Source organism: Hemicordylus capensis, chromosome 1 (genome assembly GCF_027244095.1).
Source record: "Hemicordylus capensis ecotype Gifberg chromosome 1, rHemCap1.1.pri, whole genome shotgun sequence".
Taxonomy (NCBI): domain Eukaryota; kingdom Metazoa; phylum Chordata; class Lepidosauria; order Squamata; family Cordylidae; genus Hemicordylus; species Hemicordylus capensis.
The window spans coordinates 101,173,709-101,200,510 of record NC_069657.1 but is presented as its reverse complement, the minus strand read 5'-3'; the positions used below and the strand labels follow the sequence as shown (position 1 = coordinate 101,200,510).

The window sequence follows — 26,802 nt, the reverse complement described above, 5'->3', positions numbered from 1 at the left end:
AGATGGATCCCTGTCCCCAAAGGGCTCACAATCTAAAAAGAAACATAAGATAGACACCAGCAACAGTCGCTGGAGGTACTGTGCTGGGGGTGGATAGGACCAGTTATTCATCTCCTGCTAAATAAAAAGAATCACCACGTTAAAAGGTGCCTCTTTGCCAAGTTATGTAGAAAGAAAGACACTCACTGCCAGGGAAAAAACCACAACATAAGTTATCAGAAATAAAGGTTATAGCAAGTTCTCCGTGTGCCAAACTAGCTTTCTACTTCCACGTGTTTATTTTAAAAAATTAGGTCTACAAAAAACTATTTCCCCTATCTGTTTAAGCCTTCAAGGGTAATAAATATGTCAGCAGAATTATTTTGATCTGTAGAATCTGAGCAATAGTTCAGGCTTCTGAATAAACACCAGTAGTGATCTTTGAGTGGTGGTCTTAAACACCACTGGTGATCTTTATAGTTTCTGGTAATCTGATTCTTATTTCAGAAAGGCTGTATCTTTCTTGTGAAAGTAAAATCATGTTATTTTGCCCCAAAAATGTTTTGTCAAACCAATTATGATCCTAAACTAGTAAGCACGAAGAAGGAAAGTTACTCCTTCTTGACTTGGGATTGCAGCTGAAAGCAAGAAAGGTTAATCACATGTACTAGAGAGCAAGTCTCATCTAGCTTAGTGCAATTTATTTCAGAATAAACCTGCTTAAGACCATGGATAAAGATTAGGATACATTTTGAAGGGGGAAAAGTGGAGCCATTCACACGACTGGGTGTGGGGAGGGAAAGGCTGGTTCAACTCACCATCCGCCCAAGCGAGCTCTGATTGTTTGCTGCTGGGTGCGCAGACCACACTCCCAGACAATCCGTGCTGTGTGACGCAGTACACAGCTCTGGAAGCCAGGGTGATGCGTCCCAACCTCTGGATATCCCACAATGCACTGTGCAACATGTGCGTTGCATTGGGAGATTCCTCCAGGAGATAGGCGCTCTTGGTGCCCATCTCTGTGTCCTCTGGAGCTGAATGTAGCCCCAGTGAACACAGGATCCCGGAACTCAGGTTAAGGGCTCGCTCAAACCCTTAACCCCAGCTAAGAGCCAGGTTGAAAAGGTAGGCTAGGCAGCACTGCCCCACCAGGATCTGGCCCAATTCCAGCAGTTGTCACATGGAGCCTAACCCAGGCTAGGCTTCCCTAGCCTGAGTTAGGGAGCGCATGAGAACAGCCTCAGTGTCTAGTTTGTGTTTCTTTGTTGTTCTAGGATCAATGCTACCTGGTATATTTTACTAAGCGGCAGGCTACCTATTCATTTTAAAGATGGTTCCTACGTTGGGGTGAAATCATTTTTATTAAGGTCAATGACTGCTTACTTTGTCATTTCCAGATATTCATACTGCAGCCTAAGTTTATAGTTTCCCTTCCTGCAAACACCCCATCCAAGTTAGATTTGAAAAGTGTTGAGTGAAATAATTTCAAACTAAACCTTTACTTAGCTGTTACTTAAGTGTCAGAATTCTGTGCTCATCTGTGACCTTTCAAGCTACTCATTGACTATTCAAGTCTTGATACACATCAGTGCAGCCTTCAGCAGTGTGATAATTTCCAGAAGGTCAGTAGGCTTAGTACTCCCTGCACGTACATCAGTCACATGAGAAGTTATTTCCTTTTCAAAAACGTCACCGCAATTACTTTACTGGTATTTCCCTAAAGGAATTCCAGGATTCAGCAAGCCAAACACATTCCTTTTCCCCATTGAGATGGGTCTTCTAGGTTAACACTGATGCATGTGGTTAGAACAATGTGAAAACCACCAATACAGATGCAGTACACAAACTGAAGTTAAACAGGATATGCAAATCACATGTATATTTTCTTAGAAATTCCACTGATACTACATAGCAAGCCCCTCTCTCTGTGTAAAGAAGCTAACTCCAAGCTAGGTCTGTGCAGGATTACAGCCTTGGCTTTGTTGTTACCTGTGAGCATAACATTCAGTGAATACTATTTGCATTGCATACTATCAGCAAAAAGGCAGAGTTCATAAGGACTGTGAATCTGGTACAACCTTTTTGCATGAAATATCAGATATATACAAGTTGTTGCCTTTGCTTTGACCTTCTAAATTCACCAAATATCTAAGCGAGATAAAGAGTCCCAACACATGAAATCAACATTTGCATTTTGGAAGCTGAAAAAGATAAGCTTAACAGAGAAATCTCAAGCATTGAGGTTACTAAGGCTGATCACTCTTGAGACATTGTTGACTTTGTTGCTATTAGATGTGAAAAGTCAAACAACAGGTTCTGCTCTGTGTCAGAGAGCATTTTATATTCTCCAAGCTGTCGTGCAAAACACAAAGGGCCCAACAATATTGCTTACTGCTGGGAAGCAAACCTACTGTTCCAATTGCCCTGGCAGTTTGAAAGCCACTGCAGGTATTAAAATAAAATATGCAATCAATAAAACAACACGGAAGAACAAGAAAAAGTAATATTAAGTTTATAAATAGGCAAGAGCAAGGCATCAGATAATTCCATCCCGCCTTTGCAATGCTTATGTATACATGATCACTGCCCCCGCCAAAGCAAAAGCAGTTGCACTACTTTATTGTATTATTAATTATTTATTTACACAGTCAGACAGGTGTTATTGACCGGTTTGTTTTATCCAGACATCGAGTCCTTCCCAAGGACCGGAGATAGCTGAATTTTATTGTCAATTGTTATAGATATCGTCGCAGAATGTAGGCTATCCCCAGTAAAGTTGCTTTTTGTAATTGGCTGATGGTGATTTCTGTGGCCCCTATGGTGTTGAGGTGCTCTTCAAGTTGTTTTGGAATTGCGCTTAGGGTGCCAATTACCACTGGGATTATTTTGGTCTTTTTCTGCCACAGCCTTTCAATTTCAATTTGTAGATCTTGGTATTTTCTGATTTTTTCTATTTCTTTTTCTTCTATTCTGCTATCCCCTGGTATTGCTATGTCGATTATTTTGTTTCTCTTTCTTCTCGACTACAGTTATATCTGGTGTATTGTGTGTCAGATGTTTGTCTGTTTGTAGTCATAATAATATTATTATTTCAATTGCTATACTGCCCTTTCAAAAGTGACTCAGGGTGGTTTACTAAATAATAGGGTGGTTTACTAAATAATAAATAAATAAGATGGCTCCCTGTCCCCAAAGGGCTCACAATCTAAATTGTAGTTGTGTGAGTAGAGGTGCTTCCTTTTCCTCTCTCCTTATCAAATCAACACATCATGCAGTATCCAAAGACCCAAGCACAAAAAGGGAGAATAAGCACGTTCTGGAGATACACACTTCTAAATGTGAAGAAACACAATTGTAGCCATTCATGCTGGGCGGCATGGAGCACTGGTTCCGTTTACCTTAAAGAAGCCACCCGCCGCCCCGCCCCCCCAGAGGAGAGTTCACAAGCCGCGCCTGTAGCCATTCCAGGGTTCCAATGCTTAGGCAAAGCTTTTTCCACACCTGGTGAAACCAGGTAGGTGATAAAGGTGCCTATCCTTAGAATGCATCCTTAACCATCAAGATAGGGAAGACTACAGAGGACATGATACCTCTGTGGGTGAAGTAGATGCAATCACAAATTGTGGGAGACATGTGCAAACATTTGATCCTATTGCAATCCAGTCCCCTGTATTCCACTGGATAAAGAGGAAAATTGTATGAATAAAGGAAAAGATCTGGAATGGTACATTATTTGTTTGTTTGCTTGCTTGTTTGTTTGATATACCGCCCTTCCAAAAATGGCGCAGGGTGGTTTACAATTAAAACAAACTTGTAAAACAATGAAAAGCTAAAACAAATTAAAAACAATAACACAACAATTAACAATTTAAAAACATTTTAAAACAAGAATTAAACATTGTCCCCAGACCCCAGCTCAAGAAGACACGTAGACTTAATATGGATGAAAAGGGCCACAACTTTATTAACTATTACACAGGCATGGCAGACTGGAACACCAGGTGATTACTCACCCTTAGAGAACAGTGCGGGCCAATAGAAGCAGGTCAGAACTCTGAAGTCCTACCCATCACCCTACTGGGCGACACACCCTGGCTCGGGAATGGACAGGTATGCCCCACTCAATTCCTTCAAAGCCAACCCCCCCCTTCTGTAAGAGAGGATCTGGATACTTCTAGGCATTCGTCCACCCCGGACCACGCAGCCCAAAGGTTGGAGAAGTCCTGAAGCAGGTTTCATGGCAATCATTTTCCCCGTGCCGCACAGGCCACAAAGGAGAGATTAACCAATCACCCTTTTACATATCCAAGGGTGCTCACCGATATTCTAACACTCAAATTACCACCCCACCCGCACTGTTACTGGCATTGTGGCCAACCTAACTCTAACTACGCACCCAGAACACAGAACGGAGTAGGCGAAAATTATGTTGGAGATATCAGGGAAATTTTAAGCAGATAGGTGAGAGAAGGGCTCTGATGTACAGCAGGATCTCTGGGGCGCCCATCTCAGTCATGTGGAAATAGACTGGGGCAAAGGAGCTTCATTCTACATTTCTCTTAATCATAAATCCTGTGGGTCATACCTACTGAGCAATTCAGCATGAATGGACTCTACAGGGCCCAACAACTGCATATTTAAAAGACTTAAGGTGGTTGTGGATTGGAGGTGGTCCTTTTGTCTTTAAAAATTAGCTGCAGGGGCCCTGATTTGGTTTGCGGGGGAGGGGGGGCGGGGAGGTGTTAACACGGTCATTTTTGTATCACAACCTTCTCTGTTGCCAGCAATCCGCTCCCCACCGCCCTGCAACCAAGAAGTGATTTGTAGCAGCCACCAGTTTGGTAGCAAACTGACACTTCAATAAGGATTTTCAGCATGAAAATGGTGCAGACATAGCCTTTACAATTTTTAGTAGCAATCTAATGGATGTGTATTTTAAGGGTGCAAATGTCCCTTCATAATCCTCTCCATATTTTTGAGCATACACTTCAGCAACTAACCTTGCTTTGTATCTCTCGATATCTCCTTTGTCATCATGTTTGGTTATTAAAATCCATTTGCAACCTATAGATTTTCTACCTTCAGTAAGTTCTACAAGAGTCCAAGTTATATTTTTGTTACATGAATCCAGGTGTGTAGGAAGCCGGAGGCATGGTGGTGTGGGTGCAACCGCCGACGCAGCCCTTAGTTGTCCTAGCCACGCCCCCTGTGTCTGATGTCAGACACAGGAGGTGTGGCCATATGCAGAGATGGGGCTATGCAGCCGTGTTCACAAGGTGCTTCAGCCCGTGCTGGTTTTCCAGCCTGGCTGGGAGAGCTTTTCCCTGCCTTGAAAGGCAGAGAGATGCATTCCCAGCCAGTCTGGGAACGCAGCACTGGCTGAAGCTTTTCACAAACGGGGCTGCATGGAGCTTTTCCAGTATATTCACCCCTATTATCAGTATGCAAAGTTTTAGGTTTCTTTAAATTTGTTACTCTAAGTTTCAACAACACCTCGTTTCCCTCTTTGATCAAGTAGGGGTGTACATAATGAGAAAACACATCTATGAAGTTTACATAATAAAGGTTCTTCCTTGGTGTTTGCACAGGAAAGGGTCCACATACATAATTATAAAACAAATCCAAGACTGTTCTTACACAAATTTCAAGGTCACATTTTCTTTAATTTGCAGAAAGTTGATGATATTTTTATATTCTTTTGGCAAAGTATTTAGCAAAAGTCCAGTCTTTGCTGGCTCAGGCAAATCTATCTCCTGCTGTTCTAACTCTCTCAATATACCCAGGAATGAACATATGAGCTCTTGCAAATTTTCTCCCTCCCTCTTTGAATTTCTTGTTGCATAATTGCATCATTAGAGACTTTAATAATTGCATAATTAGAGATTAATAACTTTAGTATTCATAGTCTTTTGTTGAAAGACTTCTCTTTATCTATCCCACATTTCTTTAGCTGTATTTTTGTCTTTTATGTGGTAAATCAAGTGATCACTTACAGTCAGTGAGATGTGCTTGTAGGTTTGAAGAGTTGCTGCTTTCCACTTTCTTTTAGCCTTTGTTTCTCCAGAACACAGGACACTCCCAGCATATTCAGCAGCATTTTTGTCTTGAATGACCAATTTCTGTAATTGGATCCATTCAGCAATTCAATTCAGGAATTGCCTCCTTGCAGCTTCAAATGCCTCCTTGCAAACATCTTGCCTTTTAAAAAGACTTTATCCTCTAACTTCCAATTCCTGGGCCCATAACCCAATATTGCAGAGTAATTTAAGAATACACAGCAAAGCTGAGGATAACACAACAAGGCCTGTATTTATTTGCAGAAAGAAAAACAACACGAACAATCTCCTGTCCAGGAGCAAAACAGAACTACTTCCTTACAGCTCAAAGGCTGAAGCATTTGTGAGGATGCAGACACAGAGCCGAATTCAAATGTCATGAGGATGCAGACACAGGACCGAAGTCAATTCAACCAATCAGTGAACTAGACTCCTCCCCTAGGCCCACCACACAAATACACATAGACACAAGTGCTATATAAAGAAGAGCATAGGCAATGTACACCACTTCCACTTTAAACTTGTCCTCAGAAGACAGTCTTAAAGTCATTATAGTGTGGTTCTTAGAGCCCTATCATGCTGAATAATGTACATGTTTAATGGTATTTTTCTTTTGTTATTGCAAGTGATTGTAATCCAGTAATCATTTTTCCGGGAATCAAGAATACAAGGAATCAAACATTTTAAAGCACCCTTATGATAATTTCTGCTGTGGTTCTACTGGCATTTGATTGTCAAGATAAACCTTATCTTTCAAAGGCTGGGGGAGGATTACCTACACCCACTGAGAACTTATGCCTTTCTTTAAGAGCAGGGCTTCTCTTTGAGCTTACTGATAAAAACGGATTCAGACAGCATAGCTGAGGACTAGGCTTTGCTGGGTTGGACATTTAAGTGGTCCTTTGATTTTTCTATTACAGTAACTATAAATATTCATATAGTACAGTTTGGATGGCTAATTTTGGATACATGATCTGTTCCAAGGGCCAGGGTGTCAACAAATACTTAGACAAATGCCAGAAGTGCCATATTAGTCTGCAGCAGCAAAAAGACAAGGAGTGCTCTGGCACTTTAGAGTCAGAATCTAGCTGGCTTACTTTGGCATCATGCAGCTGCTGAATGAAATAGGTGGCCATTGATAGCAAAATTAATCTCGCATGGCCCATCTGGCTCCTTTAGCCTGTGAGCACAAGGCTGAAAACATCAACTACAAACCAAACTGATGAATTCAATGGGACAAGCAAGCTTTTAAATGGCCTTCATGATATCAGATTTTTGTGCACAAAAGTTTATCTGCATTGCATGGTGAAACAAAATGTTCTGCATCAACCACATGTTTTTAAAAACCGTGCACCGCTTCTTCTGTGTACACAAGGCCTGGAGGATATGATTTGCAACAGAGAAACTGTTGGGCAAGAGAAAGGCACTCTTAACTCTTTCCTAACTTGCCAGTTTCCCCTCACAACCAGTCTCTCCCCCCCTCCCCCCGCCAGCACCTCTTCAGCTCAGATTTCATACTTGTGTTAGTCTATAAGGTCTACAAGACTCTTTTTTGTGTTTGGGATGTGGGAAAAGCAATCTCAACAAGTCTCTCAGGTCTACTAGAAAGTAACTAGAACCCTTGGACCTTAAAAAAAATACAAAGAAATATTTTTGACGCAATAAATCTCTTCATCTTTAAGGTTCCACCGAATACTTTTCTGTTGATACTGAAATCTAAAAAACCCACACAGGACATTGGGTATCATGTATTTGAGAAAACCAAAAATAACAACCCTATTAATTATTTAGCCAGATATTTCTATGCAAAGCAAATTTGCTTGTACAAGGAGACTTCCTGGTCTTTCCCAGTTCCATGAACAGGTAGACTTGTATAAGGGAGCCATGGCTAATTTCCTTAAATGCAAATTTTGAAAAGACAAGATATCACAGGATTCCATTCCTGTTGGAAATACCCTTTTTCGCAGAATACAGAAATACTGTATACATAAAGACACAAGGGCATGAATAAGAACTGTTTCAAGGGATCCAACATGTCACACATACATTCCAAGTTAAAGATATACTAATGTAACTTGCCCTACACATTAACTTTTAAAGCAGTTGATCATGCATACACCTGAGCCATCTAAGCATGGATAATTTTAAGGTTAAAAATTACAATATAACCAGTCAGGATAATGAATTGTGAACAGGGCCAATACTCACTTTGATTTCTAAGGTCCAGCCAGCTCTTATTTTACAAAAGACCCCAAACTCTACCACAGGAGCTAGCAAGGCTGGCAAAGTAGTCTGTTCCAATCAGTTTGCATGCACTAAGTTCCACACTTTTGTTTGAATCCTGTTTGTCACCTACAGTAAGTTGTCTGTTGTCTGCCAAGTTGTCTGTCTTGCCTCATGTTTTCACTATGTAAATACTAAAGTTGTTGCTAGGACGAACTAATTTGCCCTATCTAGTGCATGGCATCATGCATGTCTTACCCTCACCAACCTTATTTCCTGCCCCTTCAACTGTATACAATACCAGTCATCCTTTCACCCTGTCCTAACAGCTTTTTCCTCATTACAGAGCAGGATCCGGGAGAGTGAGACAGAAATGTGAACATCCAGCTGGCAGTTGGAGTTTTCCTGACATAGTACAACTTCTTCACATCTTCTCCTTGCTTCTGAAAAGCAAGAACTCAGACAACATAGAAAGGTTTAGGCCTCCCAGATGCTGCGACCTGGCTTTGGAAAATGGACTTAATTTCTAGAATTGTACAATTACTCAAGTTAGATATGTGCCTTTTCCCTTTTACCCTTCTGGGACCAAAAACCTATAGTTTAAACCTACATAAATAAATTACACAACCAAATCGGCACAACTCACACAGCAAATAAGGAAGAGCTTAAACGATTTCTGGCTTCTTTACAGCCTTTCAACATAAAAAAGCAAATCTAAATTCAGAGATGTTTCATATGCTGTCCACAGTGAAAGGTATGTATGCCTGCACACACAGAAGTCCGAACGAACTGGTAAGCACAGCTGTCTATGTGTTTATCTCCATTAACCCTTCAAACAGGCATTACATTCAATTTCTCTCTCTCTGATTTGCTGTTCTGCTGTGGGAAAAACATCTCTTATAAGCCCCATGTTATATGCTAATCTAGTTAATATAGAGAAATCTTCATGCTATCTGCAACTAATGAGTCTGCAGAAATGAGCCTAGCAGTTGGAAATACAACAAAAGCCCCACTGGGAATATCTTCGTAATAAGCAGGTTCAGTGTTGAGTTCTCTCTGTCTTGTGGCATTCAGCTGTATTCAGTTTTAAAGGGACATAAATTTAATCTCCACAACATTATTTCATGAAGCATGCTCACAAAAAAGCCTAGTAATGTTTTATTACAACCCTATGATATCTGTTTATATGGATTTTCACTAACTAAACAGATCACAGACTGAGTGCGGGGACTGGCTATACCTGTGCTAGAATGCGAACCAGGTTCTCTCTTGGTGTCAGGCTCTAGGTCCTTGGGAAACTGCCTTCTATGAGACTCATCCTACTTGGGAGGGCTTCAGGAAGGTCACTCTGCCAGCACCACACAAAGGCTATGGGAACAGAGGTGGTCTCAGACCAACAGAAAGCCTTTCTGAAGGTCCTTAGAAGCTGCCCACCTATGATGACATCTGCTGCCAGCTTTGCTTGGTATGGCTTGTGGAAGGAATTTTGCTTTCAGGCTCAAGGTCTTATGAATTTCCATAGGGTAAAAAAATAGTATGTTCCCTTAAGGTCAGAAGGACAGAAGACCCTAGCCTGATTCTGACATTATGCTGTACGAGTGTACAGATATCTGTACACCTGTACATGTTTGTATGAATGACTGCACTTGCATTTAACAGTTAATCTGGATACAGGTCCCTCAATGTATGGTTCAGATCTGTTAAATATACCATGTGAATAACTGTACCTGTGTACAGTTTTCAGATTTATGAGTGTTCAACTTATTGTGTGAATGTGGCTCTTGGGCTAGGTGTGTGTCCATTGTTATCTATCTATTATTCTGTATGTATCCCTGTTCTCTTGCTTGAGCCATCTGGATTGGTTTTCAGTCAGCCTTTCACCTATACCAGGAATTATCAACGTTAGGTTCCCAGGTGTTATTGGACTTCAACTCCTCCCCCCACAAAAAATTAAGGTTTTAATTTGTGGATGATTTTTAAACTGTTAAATTGTTTTAAGCTTTTGTATACATTTTAACTTGTTTTATGCTATTGTTAACCGCCCAGAGACTAAAGGTTGGGGTGGTGTACAAATGTGATAGATAGATAGATAGATAGATAGATAGATAGATAGATAGATAGATAGATAGATAGATAGATAAAATAATCCTCAGCCCCAGTGGCCTTTGGTTGGGGGATTACGGGAGTTGAAGTCCAATAACATCTGAGGACCCAACATTGAGAATCCTGACCATTATGTTTTCTGGCATTCTGAGTTAATTTAGCATTAGCTCAATTTAGTGGCTCAGATTGATCAAATCTCCCCTCTGACATGAAACTACCAGGTAGCTTAGACAAACAACTGTCTCTGTCTTAGTCCTCATTAATGTCCAACATACATTACAGTGCCTCACTGTTGCACCAGTAACATCTTCATGTACATGTGGGTCACTTATATCACATGGGTATTTCCTATTTGCCAGCATAGTTCCTGTATCTGCACAGTTCCTGTTGATGGCATGGGAAGCATCCATCCAAACTCACTTCATTATTCATGCACCAGTCACGAATGTAACATCTTACCACAAAAGAGGGAGATTTTCCCTAGCACATGTATATATAAAGCCTACAGTTCTATAAGAAATAGAATAGGTACTAGGAATGCAAATACTACAAAATTCACAGGTTTAAAACAAAACAATGGCAGCAGGATTTCCCCCACCCCTCTAATCAGAACAGCTCCAATCCCAATTATAACAAAACGTCTTATCTTTGACTGTGTGCTCTCCATGATGCTGAATCAACATCACAGATCAGGGCTTCAAGGTTTGTATTGTCTTTTCTTCCTTCTTATTTGAGTTACAAGAAGTAGATAATAACCCTTCTCCTTGTCTGTTTACACTCCAGCTGCAAGAACTGCACAGAACCTTGCACTAACTGCATCAGCCATCTGAATAAGCACTTTCCTCAACAGCCAAGGTTTGCATCCACCCCCACCCACCTCCTTGTCCTTGATAGTATGACACAATTCCCAACAAGCTAGAATAGATTTGTATGCAAAAGGAATCCTACTTGTGGAATGTGAGAAAAGCTAGCAAGCTGTGTTGCACAATTCTCTCAACTTATGAGTACCCATAGCTCAGCATTAGAGTAAATACTTTGTATGCAAAAGGTCCCAGATTACATGTCCCTGAAAGAGTCTTGGGTATCAAATTGAAGTCTTTCCTAATCCTGAAACTGATGTCAGGTTGATGCCAGTCAGAGGAGACAATGCTGAGCTAGATGGATTAGTGGTTTGATTTATTCTAACAAACCAGGCACCCAAAAATTTTGGCTTCGCTTACTAGGTAAAAACCTTATTTATATTTATACCAAATGCTCTCTCTCCCTTGAGTCCTATGGTATGTGTAGAGTACTTGGCAAATGGAAGGGTGTCCTTGTGTTGGGCTTTTGCAGAAGATGAGGTTGAAGAAGCTTGTTGCTGTTGCTTCCTGCAGAATTCAGACTTCATTTCTTCTGTGCTGGGAGCAGAGAGCGGCATTTTTCTGTCTTGGGCTTTGGCAAAATGCAACAACAGTGAGGCTATTCTCACAAGCATGCAAAACTGGGCTAAAAGAGCCCAGCCCAGTTTTGCACACTAGTGAAAACCACTGGGCTCGAGGGCAAGCCTGGTGGCTCCACGGTGGCAAGCCCGCCTAAACAGCAACCCTCTTAAAGGAGGTTAAGGGAGCGAGCACTCTCTTACCCTTGTTTTTTTAATTGTGTCAGCAGCCATGGCTGCAGGGGCGTAACGATAGGGGGGGCAGGGGGGCACGTGCCCCGGGCGCCACCCCGGCGGGTCACATGCGGGGCGCCAAAAAGTGGCTTCCCCCCGCCCCCCCGGATCGCCCACTGAGTGTGGTGGCGGGCGTGCGGCGGCAATTTGGCGGTGGCGTGCGGCGGGTCGCCCGCGGCCCGCCGAGTGCGGCAGTTGCTGGCGTGGCGGCGATGGGCTGTAGCACGGTCCGCGCAGCGGCCCATCGCCGCCACGCCAGCCACCGCCGCACTTGGCGGGCCGCGGGTGACCCGCCACCGCCCGCCCGCCGCCACACTCGGCAGGCGACCCGCCACCGCACGCCGCCGCCAAATCGCCGCCACCGCCGGCAATCTGCCGCCTGGGGGGGGGGGCTGCTGCGCCCTCGCAGGTATGTGGGGGCCGGGGGGCGCCATTTCAGGGCCAAAGCTTGCCCTGGGCGCCGTTTCCCCCCGATACGCCACTGCACGGCTGTCACACTCGGGAGAAGGGTGGCTCCTAATAATGTACCACACACTCCCGTGGTGCATTACTGGGGCTTTGGGGGATGGGGTGCCAAACAGTGGAGCTTCCCTGAGCCCGACCCCCAGAGCTGCCAAGCGAGGCACAGGCGCCCCACAGGAGAGCTACTGCTCGTCTGGGTGGGCAAGCCGTCTGCCCAGGGAACCACTTCTGATCATCTGCAGGGAAGGTAAGTAAAACCCTCCTTCCTTGCAGATTGTGTGAAGAGCTTCAGTGTCTCAGTTCTGTTACCCCTTGCAAAAGCCCAACAGCTTTTGCATCCTCCCTTCCTATCCTAAATTCTCTGAGGAAAGCACAGAGTTTATTTCCTCCCCGGAGTCAAACAGGAGTCAGCAGCGGCAAGGTTCTTGTAATTAAGTGAGGGATCATATTTGGAAGAAGATTTCGAAAAGACTTCAAAAGATAGTCCCTGGCTTCTGTAAAGCAGCGTATCCCACACATCAGAGGAGAGACAAACAAACAAAAAAGTTTTCTTGAACTAAGAGGAGGGGAGTGCTGTTCCTTGCTTGTCTGTATTACAGAGATTGGAAGGTCACTTTACACTAGCCCCAGCCAGTCCGTCCCAAAGCTACCATTGACATGGGGTCCTACCCATAACTGGGTCCCATTGTCATGTGAAGAGACAGAATTCACAACATAATGTTCCTTTAAATGGGATATTTGCTAATTATTAACAGGAACTTTATTATATGCTTAATGTTCAAAGGGGCTTCTGAGATTTAAAAAAATCCAAGGACTACTATAGTACCTATCCAGTCATTCTTCAGTCTACGTTTCAATACAACATTTATTGTTTATTTCTATGACCCAAAACCATTACATTTTGGAGCTAAATATTTTGGTTTGGCATTCATTCTATTATCAACAGACTATCCAAATAAATGTTCAGTTGTGTTGTCATATATAAAATATGGTTAGATTCCATTCCACTTAAATAGCCTCATTAGAGTGTTGCTACCCAAAATATCCCAGCCAACATCACATCAGCACCTAGAAATAAAATTCCGCTGCCTAGCTGCATTCATAGATTCAAGAAGTGTGCATCTGTTTTGTTTTGTGTTTGCAAGGGAACACAACTCAAACATTTGTCTTGCAAAAAGACACATGCAGGCCTACCTGTCTGCATCGCCCAGACCCAGTGAGGTGTTGCGTTGCAGAGTTTCCCGTACAGCAGCCATCCCATCCGGAAGTCGATTTAATCTGCGAGTGTAAAGGCCCAAGCCACCATCAGTCATGTACCTTTAAAAAACATGAAAAAGACTGATAAGTAATACAAGCTGATCGAAAGAATACACGAGGCAGAAAATAAGGCTTATAACACGACAGCTATTTAAATAGGGTTTTTTAACATTAATTTTGGCATGGATTAAAAACAGAAGATTAAACGTCAGTGTCAAACAGAGATTGTACAATATATTTGTATATTTCAGTAGAAGTGAGTTTTAAAATATTTTTGTTAATGCTGGATCTCCACAACCAACATGGCGAGGGAGCTGATGCGGCATAATGGCTAAGAGTCTGAGCTATAACCCAGCTTCCCTGGTTCAAATCTCTTCTTTGCCATGAACTCACCAAGTAGCCTTAGTCAGGTGTCTCCCAAAATCCCCAACTGCAATACAGGGATACTAATACTGACCTTACAGGGTTTGCAATGGTAATACATATGAAGTGCTTTGAACACTCAAAAACATGCAAATCTTCAGCAGAATTCTCTCTGAATAGCAACTATATTATTTACTAGTAACTTTCAGCCCGTTAAATTAATGGGCGGTAGTAGACTTTTGGGGCCAGCTAACTTTCTCTCTTCCCCCCCCCCCCGTCTCCCGCGGGGCCGAGTCCATCCGCCGCCGCCATCGGGCCCCGTCTCCCTGCCGTGGACCCCGATGTTGGGCGCCAGCCCGCCGCCTCCTCCGGCTTCCCCCAGGCCCGCTTCCCCCGGGCTCCGGCTTCCCCGCCCTCCCCTGCCGCCGCCTCCGGCCGGGGCCAGCATCACCCGGGGCCTCTGCCGCCTCGCCCGGCTTCCCCCGCCGCCTCCTAGCTTCGCCTGGCTGTCCGGCGTTGTCATCGGCCGCTTGTCCTCGGCCTGCCCGCCTGGCAGTGGCCGCTTCTCCTCGGCCTGCCGCTGCTCCTCCCCCCGCCCGGCGGCAGCCGCTTCTCCTCGGCCCGCCGCTTCGCTTCTCCTCCACCCGCCCAACATGGTGCCCGGCGCCCGCTCCGTGTCTCTCTCGCCGTGTTCTGCACACACGCGCACCACGCATGCGCAGCACACCCGAAAAAGACACGGACGCAGGTACCCAACCATTTTATTATATAGGATATTTAGCAGCATATTTTGGTGATGTGTTAAAAACTACTTCCTCCAAGTTATCATCTTACATTCCTTTTGTTTTGTGCATATCCTTGAAGTAACACTAGGGAGCATCCAGACTAAGCTAGACATGATTATGTCCCACTGAATTTATTGGGACTTTAGTCAGTCATGACCAGCTCGGCTTATTGATAGTCACTGAGAGCCATTTTAATCATGTTTGGTCATAGCTAACTAGTCTGGATGCTTCCCAGTGCTAGCTTACATATTCCTCCTAGTTTAAATCATAGACCTGCCACAATGACACATGCATGTCTGAAATAACTTTTAAAAATTCTGTGGCACATCTTTGCACAAAAATTATTAAAATTATATATTTCCTCTCTGTGGTCCTTTTTACAAGGGCAGCCAACTGGGGGTTCCATAAGCTAAGCCTGGCCTGTGAAGCAATTTATCCAAGGATCTATGTGTTTGAATCAAGTGCAGTTAATATATTGCTCAAGTTCAGGTATAAGAAAAATAGAATGGTTTCCAAGGGATGTCTGTGTGACAAAGACTCCTTCCGGTCCAGTTACATCTCTTTTTGATTTTATATGCAGTGTTCCAGCCAGTAACTACTTGGAGATATTATTTATTTTTAATACACATTTCATTACATTGCTGCTATCCCATGCATCTCTCCAAAAAGCAGATGGCCCCTGCCATGGGTCGTTCTGGAAAGCACATTCATTCTTCAAGTCCCTCATCAACCATCACATGTGTTGCCTCAAGGCATGGGATCTATAACTGTGTAACCCATATTGCTAGGTAGCATGATGGAGGCTGGCTTTTGCAGCAAAATAAACTTTGGCTCCCAGACCACTGTCTGGCATACAGAAGAGCCCTGAGTTAGGCCATTGTAGAGGACACAGCCTGTCCAAAAATGGGTTGCTTCTGGGAGTGCCACTCATTTGGGAGGGAGGAGGGGAGCTGGAAGGAGCTTCCCTCGCTCCAGTTCCTCTGTGCAGTGGAAGCTGCCCACTTTAAGGTAAAACGGGGGAACTTCCTCCCTCACCACAACGCTCCCAGTCCCCGCTACAGATGCCCCATTCCGCCACCCAGACAGCAGCAACATTTTAATGTAAAAGAGGGGACTTGCCTCTTCATCACCCGCTCCCTGCAGCCGCCACTTTGCTGCCTTCACTGGCTGCCCCCCCATCTCACCACTGCGGCGGCATTTAGAAATAAAAAGGGGTTTTTTCATCCTCACCACCCCTACACTCCTTGCTGCGGTGGTGGGGCGACAAGAGGCTTAATCTCGTGGCGGTGGTGCCGCCAGCAGCGGCAGTTTTAAACGGTTTTTTTAAAAAGAAAAAATTAAACATTTAAAACGAAAAAGAAAACTTATCCCCATCTCAAGATCTGCCGCTCCTCCAGAATTCGCCACCATAGGCAATTGCCTCCATTGCCTCTGCTGCAGTAACCCAGCTATGTCTAGAAAGCTACCCTGGACTGGGCTTCACTGTGCTGAAGCCTGCTCTTTCACTGACTGGCACTGGCCTCAATCAGTGCCTGTATATCTGGCTGTAATCCTGTTATACTGCCGATACACCTATGGCATGGTGGGGGAAGGGCTCACTCTTGCCATCTTCAGCATCAGCGGCCTGGGCCTGTCATGTTGCCATGCTAACCAGTTAAGATATGACCAATATCTTCAAAGTATAGAAATCGAATAAATACATAAGAAATCTAAGCATGCAACATTCATTTCCAAAACAATGGGTTGAACATAGTGACTTTTTAGTAGGGCTACTTTATTAATCTAACCTCTGATACTGTTCATTCAGTTAATTAGATCACTGGTATTAAATATCAATTGTCATTCTTAATATAAACTATTACTTTAGAGGCAGCTTCTTATCTATCTAAAGTGCTATATAAATTAATAGTAATGATGCAGCAGGGAAGCAAACTGCCTAGAGAGCAGGAGGCTGTTGGTTTGAATCCTCGCTGGTATGTTTCCCAGAATATGGGGAACTCCTCTATCAGGCAGCAGCGATATAGGAAGATGCTGAAAGGCATCATCTCATACTGTGAGGGGTAAGGCAATGGTAAACCATTCCTGTATTCTACCAAGAAAACCACATGGCTCTGTGATCGCCAGGAGTCGACACTGACTCAACGGCACAACCTTTCCTTTAATAAATAATACCATCCATGCAGTGTTCCCTCGAAGGCGTGCGCATGTACGCACACTCTCAAATTTTTCAGTGTTCTCTGAGTTAATCTTAGATCCCGCTCAGGTTGAATCAGGAAGGTCCCACTCTGAATACATGTGCGCGCACACTGCCCTGATTCTGCTGCTCAGAACAAAACTCATTCCTCACGCAGATGAAAAAAATTAGAGAGAACACTGCACCCATGTCTTAAGTAGCTCGGACAGAGAGTATTCTCTTCTTGTCTAGCAGCCTCTTTTCATGTTGGAAACTCATCCTTTATATGTGCCCAAGGAAACCACTCTTAGATTCAGAGCAGGCAGTTCGAGAGCAAGTTCCCATTTTACACAGTAGTCATGTAAGGAAGTAGAATTATGCTTTCAGCCTGGAAAGGAGACCACATCCAGTGTCTTGGATTTTAGATTAAGCTAAATTGCCCCTCTGCAAGCAAGTAACCTGGCATACAACAAAAAGATTCTAACAAACCAACTGAACACACACTAATTGAATTCAGCATATTTCTGCTTTGTGCTTCTTGTGAATACTTCTGGGTGTTTTTAGCATATTATGCCAGTGCTTCATCAGAACTGGCCCCCAGTCCATTTCCAGGCTGAATTCAAGGTGCTGATTTTAACTTTTAAAACCCTAAATGGCTTGGGACTGGATTATCTGAGAGAGTGCCTTGCCCCATATGTCCCAACCTGGATCTTAAGATCTTCTTCAGAGGCCCTCCTTCGGGTGCCCATACCAAACAAGGTGAGAGGAAGAGGATCTTTTTGGTGGTGGCACCCCTTTTATGGAATAGCCTCCCCAGCGAGGTTTGCTTGGCTTCATCACTGTGTTCTTTTAGATGCCAGGGTGTTTTCCAGTTTATGAGATTTGCACCACTTAAAGGGTTACAAAGTTCAACGGTATTAGGCAGTGGTTGGAAACCGCGAGCACAGCTTTATTCAATGCATTTCTCAATGCATCATGACAGGGTTGTGGCTATTAAAGTTGCCCACCACTGCAGTGGGTTTTCCGGACAGGGGGTGTCCATATTCCACCATAATTGCGTTCACTGCCCCCCCTCCATTTCATGCCAGTCAGGTCGCAGAGCGGAAATGACGTGACCAAGGTGTGTGTGTGTGTGTGTTTAATTTCCTCTAGGCATCTTTGCACAAAACTGCCACTAGGGGGAGCACTATGGCGCAAGATACAATCCCTTGATCGCCTCTGTATTAAGGAAATGGAAAGGGATTGTGCATTTGTGCAAGCACCCAAGTGGTGGTGGGGATTGACATGACCAAGGGTGAATGACATGACCAAGGTGTGTGGTTTTTTTCTCTAGGCACCTTTGCACAAAACTGCCACTAGGGGGAGCACTACGGCACAAGCTACAATCCCTTGATCGCCTCTATATTAAGGAAATAGAAAGGGATTGTGCATTTACGCAAGCACCCAGGTGCAGGGTGGGTGGGTTTAAAAACCATATACAGAGATGGGCTTTATGTATTAACAAATCCTTGAACTGCAGAATAAGCCCTCCACGCCACATGGCATTGAGAACAATTTGCAGGGCTTCCTTGCAGTAAACAAGCAGGGGAAAGTCTGTTACCTTTCAGTAAGCAAATGTTAAAGATTAAACCGCCAGTCAGCCACTCAACTGATAAAGCAAATGGGATTGCACAGAAGTAAATGATTCAGTTCAATTCACTCTTAAGCAAGTGACAAGATCTGCACCTGCCCCAAAAGCAGAATGAAAAAAGAAGCAACACTGGAAGAAGAAGTGCTGCCCGCCACACCTTGCAAAAGCCGGGCTGTGAAGGAAGAAAGGCCAGCTGGCCAAGAGGGAGAGAGAGTTGGGAGTGGCCCATACAGGGCCCCCATCTTGTTCTTCTGTTCAGGCAGGAGGCCTAGCTGGGGGTTGTGGCGAGAGGCTGCTGGGACTCACAGGAGAGGGTGCGGCTCTTCTAGAGGCTCAACATGAACATCCCACCCCCCATCCCATGGATCCCTTCCGCCTCCACCCTTCTGGCTCTGGGTGGCTGTGCTCTCTCATTTTCCTTCCAGTCTTGGAGTTGCATCTCCCTTGAAGGGGGGGGGGGGCGCAGCATCTTTCCTCCTCTGCATGCACCAAAGCCTCCCTGCATCATGGCCCAGCCCTCCAGCTTTGCCCAAAGCTTGTCCCACTTCCTGGCCGCCCACTTGCTCCCTTGACAGAGCCTCACTGCCTCCTTCTCTTTCCTTGCCTCAGTGATGCATCCTGTCCCCCAGCTGCCTCCCCTCCTGCCTGCGCTCCATCCGATCCCTCAAGGGGGGAAGGGGGCCACCAACACCAGTGCAAGAAGATGAAAGGAGAAGGCAGCAATGACTCTTGGGATCCCACGGTGAGGAGAGGAGAAGGCAAGCACGGGTGGGGGCAAAAAACCATCCACACCACAACACGCTGCAATGCATAAACTCCATCGAAGGCCTCCTTACCATGGAAAAAGACAACTACTTTCCTGCAAAATTATTACAATGTTATTGGGCATCAATAATGCATCAATAAAACCCAAATCAAGGCATTGGAAATATGGACGGCACCCTGGTGAAAGCGCAACAACCTTGATGTCAAAACATGGGCAATGCGGACGGAAACTTAGCAGACACGTTGTGAATCTGTTGCAGGGAGTAATCTGAAAATCGCCATGGAAAAGAACTTTTTGTTCACTCAGGCCTTTTAAAGTTTTGATCTCATTGTAACTGATTTTTTAAAAAAAGTTTTAAAAATTGTTTTGTATTGTATTTTGTATTTTCTTCCCCCCCTTTTTGATTTAATGTGTTGTAAGCCACACAGAGAAGAACAATTTGTTATAGGGAGGCTAACAAATAAAGTTTATTGATTATAATTTTAATTATTTATTGCTCATCTACTCTGCTCCCCTTGACTAAAGAGGATCAACCTACAGGTTTTCCTGCTTTACAAACCTTTGAATTTGAGACCTCAAGGGACTCCATTTCTTCCTTTTCTCCCCCTTTTTTTCTTGAACCCCAAATTCTATAACTAGTCCAAGCACCTAGAACTCAGTGTCATTTTACAGATATGGGACTGTAGGTGGAACACACTCTCCAGTACTGTCCTAGAAATCTCCCAACCAAGTGCCTACTTTTGTACTTGGTACCTGCCCCTCTAATTTTGTGGCACTCACTATGCACAATCTTCCTTGAAGCCCTGGGTTGGAATCACTGAATTAGGATGCTTCCAGATGTTACTGAGTATTCTGGCACAAGACCCCTGGAGGAACCCTGGATATTCCGCCCTACTGGAAGACCCTTGGAGAAATACCACTCCTGAGCTTATCTGGTGCTCCTGATATCTCTCTCTATACTTTTATTGTCTTTGGGAAACTCTTTGAGGCGATTCTCACAAACAGTGGAAAGTGAGCTAAGCTCCCTTAGCCCGCTTTCCACGGACTGTGAGAACCACTGGGCTCGCAGGCGAGCCGGTTTCCCCAAAGCGGGTAATCCGCTTAAATACCCTTCCTCTTAGCCCAGGTTAGCGGAGCAAGCGGTCCGCTAACCCAGGTTTTCCGATCGGTGCAGCTCCGCGCCACAGCAACACACAAGGAAATCCCATCTCACACAACACACAAGGAGACTCCCGGGCTGGGGGGTCTCTCCAGTATGCCCCGCGCACTTGCACAGGGCATCCTGGAGCTTCTGGGGGTTGCATGCCTCCCAATCCCTGCAGCCCCACCGGCTCTGTGACGGAGCCGGCAGTCGTGTGGGCAGCCAATCTGGCCACCCAGGGCTGCAGCCTTGATCATCTGCGGGGAGAGCGGGCTAAGCAAACCCCCTTACAGCGGGTCTCACCGATCGTGAGACTCGCCTCACAGTCTCTTGACAATCTTTGCATCTCTGGAGTATTCTAGGGTAATACCCCACTGCCTAAGCCTGATTCAAAATACAGCCAAACTTGCTTGTATGGTGCTACATATACCCTGCTCGAACAAGCTGGAGAAGGAGGAGGGCTACCCTGGCACATGGGGTGGCCAACTTGATGCTCTCCAGTTGTTGTTGGACAACAACTGCCATTATCAACTGATGCCATGCTAGAGACCATGTGAGTAATTCTCTCAACTTCATAGTAAAAGAAACTTGCTGGAAAACTGGAGATTATGTGCCAGCCAAAAACATGCAACTAGGTACATATGTGTTTAAGAAGCAAATGTTTGAGTAAGTGTGATAACATTCTCATGCAGAGGTAGCTCTGTTTCCCAAATGCAACTATCGCTTGTGAAAAGTATCAGCTTTCTCTGTCTAGTTAATACCTGAAAAGCTCTCTACTATTTCAGTCTTACATTCTAGACTTTCTTAGAAATCCCTGCTTTTTATCTTCCATTTCTTTGTGGTTCCTTATCTACAACTACAAAGAAATGGGAGATTCCAGGGAAGTTCCATATCTAAAGAAGTAAATAATACCTTTTCAGGCATAAACAAAAGAGCAAGAGAGTGCACAAGCTTTATACAACCTTGATTCACATTTGTAGAACACAGCAACATCTGCATGAGAGTTAACTCCCTTTAACAACTACTGATGAAATTCATATTAATTATTACTGCTAATTTATACAGCATTTTTCAGTACTGCTTGATAATCTTTACTCTGTTCATGTCCAGAACACCACTGTTCAGGTAGGTCATTCAAGACACAGGATACTGAGAGAAGTTGCTCAGAGCCAACAAACCTGGGAATAACTAACCTTCAGTTTCATGACAATTTTTCTAAAGCCCAACTCTCAATTAACTAGACTACACTTACAAATCACAAATCCAGTGTTTAAGTTCTGACAAATACTAAGAGATCCTGTACCTATTATGTAATCATACTTATATTTAGCTTCGCCCACTCACTAGGTTTCATTTCTTATTGCAAAAATGAATGAAATGTTGGACTAGGGTGTGAAAACCCAGGTTCAAATCCCCACTGAGCCACAAAGCATATTGGGTAGCTTCAGCAAAATAATAAGCCCAGACAGCTTCACCTGTTTTAACCTCATAAAAGTTTTCATATTAAAAAGCATGGAAAGGATGTAGTGATGTTTTTAAATAAAAGAATGGAATAGATTCTTTTTCTATAACAGATATGTTGGAATTAATGCACATTTCCAGTTATCAAACACACATTTGCAGCACACACACACACACAGTATAAGAGTGCATAGAGGCCAACAGACTAAAATTATCACACTGAAAAACTGCAAACAGGATAGAAGTATCTTCTCTCAGAAAGTAGTAGTGGTTTTTTCTTTTCATTAAAGTTCAATACAATAAATTATTTGTTTAAAATTATAAAGTAAGTATTAATGGTATCCTTTATATATAACAAAGTAAAGAGATAATATTAAAGCAGTTAGGCTGAAACCAATGAAAATAACTCCTTGTAACTGAAGATTTTAAAAATTCAAAAGAAGAAAAAAGAAAAAGGGGGAAAGGTCAAAGCCCAAATAAAATAAAATCTGCCCATCCCTTCCCTTTCTTTTGAATAATTACTATTGCTTTTAACTAAATGCAGTCTGAATGAATAAACCCAGAAACTTTTAAGGAAGAAAAAATCCACCAACCCTCAGTGCTTTTCAGACACAGCATGATGTGTATATCACAACACTCCCTCCAAAATTTGCACTTTCCCCCACTTCTTCTAGTTTCTGTACAATTCAACAACTCAATCCAGATATGCAACAAATAGTAGCTGAAAATTTCAACAAAATACAATACTTTACTTAGCCAAAAATGGAAGAGCTATTTTCTTTCAATCCTTCCCTTGCAATTTGGAAAACAATGACAACACACACATCGGAAGAGTCAGAACATGTCCTTCAGTTCTTTTGCAAAGTTCATTGCCATTCACTGACTTTTCTTCCAGAATCGCATCTTTGCCGAGTGGGGTGTGGGGGTGGATGTGTCTTCCTAGCAGACAGGCACACTAAATGTGGTTCGTCTTAAATCGACAATGACTAAGGACTGTTAGTCCAGACAAGCACTAAAGCGATTTCATTTTCTGCCTTTTTGAACTGCTTCTGTTACACTGTCATTTGAAACAGATAAACCCCAACTATGAAGCCTGACTCAATTATTAAACTTCACATGCAACAGGAAGCAAAGGGGGGGGGGAGTGCAATGGATGTAAGTTAGCTTTGTAAGTCTCTACTGGGATCAAGAACAATAGTCAATTGCCCCTTGGGGGTTTCACAAAGAGGTTGCTAAGCTAGTTAAAACTAGGGACTGGGCTATTCTCAGTTCTGCTTTGTCCATGGGGACAAGACACAATACTTTTCTCTCAACTGCATAAACAAGGAGTCTAGTTTCAATGGCACTGTTCAAAGCAAGCTTGCCTCATGTCTTTCATTGCAACACTTGTTTGTGAGGAGTTTATAAAATCAAGTTAAAGTGGAAGGAGAAAATGCAACAATCATGGAAAAAACCCAGGTTAAAACGTGCAAGCATTTTAGGGAATATTTTAAATGTGCCAGTATACTTTTTTTAAAAAGATATATATAAGCATAATACACTAAAGCTTGACAAATCCAGATTTGTCAGAAAGGGTAGATTTACAGGAAGTAACTTGCCTAGGGAGCTAGAGGTTGCCGGTTTGAATCCCGCTAGTATGTTTCCCAGACTATGGGAAACGCTTATATTGGACAGCAGTATAGGAAGATGCTGAAAGGCACCATCTCATACTGCACGGGAGATGGCAATGGTAAGCTCCACCTGTATTCTACCAAAGACAACCACATGGCTCTGTGGTCACCAGGAGTCAACACCGACTTGATGGCACAACTTTACCTTTACAACTAATCCCAGCTCCCTAACAAATGGCTCTATATAATGCACAGGCTTTTAGAGGTATGTTGCATTCACCCCGACAGTTTTAGGTGTATGCTTACAAAACCTTAGGTGCACCCCTAACATACCTATAAGCCCAACCCAACCAAAGTTCAACACCTTGCAGTCCTATTGTTTAGATGAGATAGCTAAGTACATACCATATCTCTCCATGGAAATAAGTGGTACAAGCATGGTGGTGGCTAAGAGAGTGGGCTCTGAATCGGGGCTTTCCCAGTTTCAATCTTGACTCTGCCAATCTTGACTCTGCCAAGAACTCACTAGGTGGACTTAAGCAAGCCATTCCCTCTCATCCTCAGTTCGTGAGTTGCACTATGGGGATTATTATTATTATTATTATTATTATTATTATTAATTGTTATTATTAATTATTATTAATTTTTAATTATTAACACCATAGGGGCCACAGAAATCACCATCAGCCAATTACAAAAAGCAGCTTTACTGGGAACAGCCTATATTCTGCTACAATATCTATAATAGCAATAGCAATAGCAATAGCACTTACATTTATATACCGCTCTATAGCCGAAGCTCTCTAAGCGGTTTACAATGATTTAGCATATTGCCCCCAACATTCTGGGTACTCATTTTACCGACCTCAGAAGGATGGAAGGCTGAGTCAACCTTGAGCCCCTGGTCAGGATTGAACTTGTAACCTTCTGGTTACAGGGCGGCAGTTTTACCACTGCGCCACCATTGACAATAAAATTCTGGCATCCCAGGTCCTTGGGAAGGACTCAATGTCTGGATAAAACAAACCAGTAAATAACACCTGTCTGACTGTGTAAACAAGATAAAAATAATATTACTTAATTGCCTTCGAGAGTTTGTGATAAGACTAAGAGAGATGTATATATCAGACGGTATGGCTAATGCATGCCAGCTTGGGAGTGGATTTATCTGCTGCATTGCTTTTTTGTTCCAGAAGAATTTTTTTCACCCCTTTGAGAGATGCCATGCCATTGCTTATGCCTGCCTTGTTGCCAGCCTGAGCTCAGCCTGCCATGGCTACTGCATGCCAGCCTTGGAATGGATTTATCTGCAGCATTGCTAGTATTGTGAGAGAAGAAGAATTTTTTTTTATTTGTCCACTCTCTCTGCTCTATGCATAATTTTATACACTTCTATCATGTCTTCCCATAGTCACCTCTTTTCCATACAAAAAAGCCCCAGATGCTGTAGCTTTGCCCAATAAAGAAAGTGTTCCAGGCCCCTGATCATCTCGGTTGCTGTCTTCTGCACCTTTTCCAGGGTGACCAAAACTGCGCCCTGTACTCCAAATGTGGCCACACCATAAGGACACTATAATATTAGCATTTTTATTTTCAATCCCCTTCCTAATGATTCCTAGCATGGAATTAGTCTCATCACCCCAAACTGGCACAAGTTCTTCAGCCTCCAAGCCTGAGATGCTGAGTTCTGAAGTAGGTATATGTTCAGTATCCTCTGCCATGAAGACAGATGCAAAGAACTTATTCAACTTCTCTGCAATCCCCTTATCTTTATCATCATCATCATGTTTATTTGCGGTCATAGACCAAAAGCCCTTATCTTCCTTAATAATCCCTTCCACACCCTCATCATCTAAGGGTACAACCGCCACCCTGGCAGGTTTTCTGCTTTTGATATATTTAAAGAAGTTTTTGTAATTCCCCTTGACACTTCTAGCTATATGCTCCTCAAACGTTCTTGTTGCATGCATCCCTTATTGTCTTTTTGCATTTCTTTTGCCAGGGTTTATGTTCCTTTCTGTTCTCTTCATTTGGGCAGGACTTCCATTATCTAAAGAAATCTTCTTCCCTTTTATAGCTTCCCTGACTCTACTTGTTAGCCATGTTGGTGTCCTCCTGAACTTGGTGGTACCTTTCCTCCTCCTTTGTATACATTCCAACTGAGTTCTATTATTGTGTTTTTAAATAAGTTCCGTGCTTTCTGGAGTGATTTGACCTGCCTGACTTTCCCTATCAGTTTCCTTTTTACCAGTCCCCTCATTTTTGAGAAGTTTCCTTTTCTGAAGTCCAACGCATCTGGCAGTGCTCTACTCACATATAAGCTGAATTGAATCACACTATGATCACCGTTCCTCAATGGTTCTACAACTATAACATCTCATACAAGGTCCTGGGCACCACTCAGGATTAAGTCCAAGGTAGCCTTCTCTCTGGTTGTTTCCGTGACCAACTGTTCTAAGTAACAGTCATTTAGCATGACTAGAAATCTGGCCTCTTCGAAAATACCCGCACGTGAATCCCAGTGTATGTGAGGGTAATTGAAGTCACCCATTATTACAACTCTGTCTCTCTTTGACACATCTCTGATTTGCTTCTCCAACTCCAGGTCACTCTCAGAGTTTTTATCCAGAGGGCGATAGCACATCCCTAGTAACACATTTCCTTTCAGTCCTCATATTATCACCCATAATGATTCTGTGAAGGACTCTGGTCCTCCTAGGTTTTCGAATTGTTAGATTCTATCCCCTTTTTAATATACAGTGCTATTCCACCCCTAATCCGAGGGTGTATAGCACTTGAAAGCGCTATACAAATGCTAAGAACTATTATCATGGAGGTGAGCAGCTTTTGGCCCATCAAAATCAGTTTACAAACACACAGGACAAGAAAGGGTAGAAGTAAATTACCTTTCTGCTTTTCTGGCTCCTTTCCACCCCCCCACTCTAGCTGGCCATGCACCTTTTCCCTGCTTGAGCAACCTTTTAATGACTTTATAGGCCAACATCCAGACTTATGAAGCACGTGTGTAGCAACACTGTGTGTATGCCACAGAGGAGTGGCTACAGAGCAGCTGTCTTCCTTGTCCTCTGCAGCCGACTGTGACTCCCAACAATATGTCCCCAAGCGTTGCACAGCCCTCAGG

General features: G+C 43.5%; 1 protein-coding gene across 8 annotated transcripts in view; it reads right to left on the bottom strand.

The window, feature by feature from the left end:
* The window catches only part of NAV2 (neuron navigator 2), a 410,389-nt gene that overhangs the window by 126,838 nt on the left and 256,749 nt on the right, over positions 1 to 26,802 (bottom strand). For 6 of the 8 annotated variants that reach the window (XM_053286662.1, XM_053286663.1, XM_053286664.1 and 3 more), the window contains one exon: positions 13,669 to 13,791. In XM_053286662.1, coding sequence (XP_053142637.1) covers positions 13,669 to 13,791 — 123 coding nt within the window. Of the gene's footprint in view, positions 1 to 13,668; positions 13,792 to 22,797; positions 23,095 to 26,802 lie in introns of those variants that run through there. The other 2 variants (XM_053286668.1, XM_053286669.1) reach the window with 2 other exon arrangements.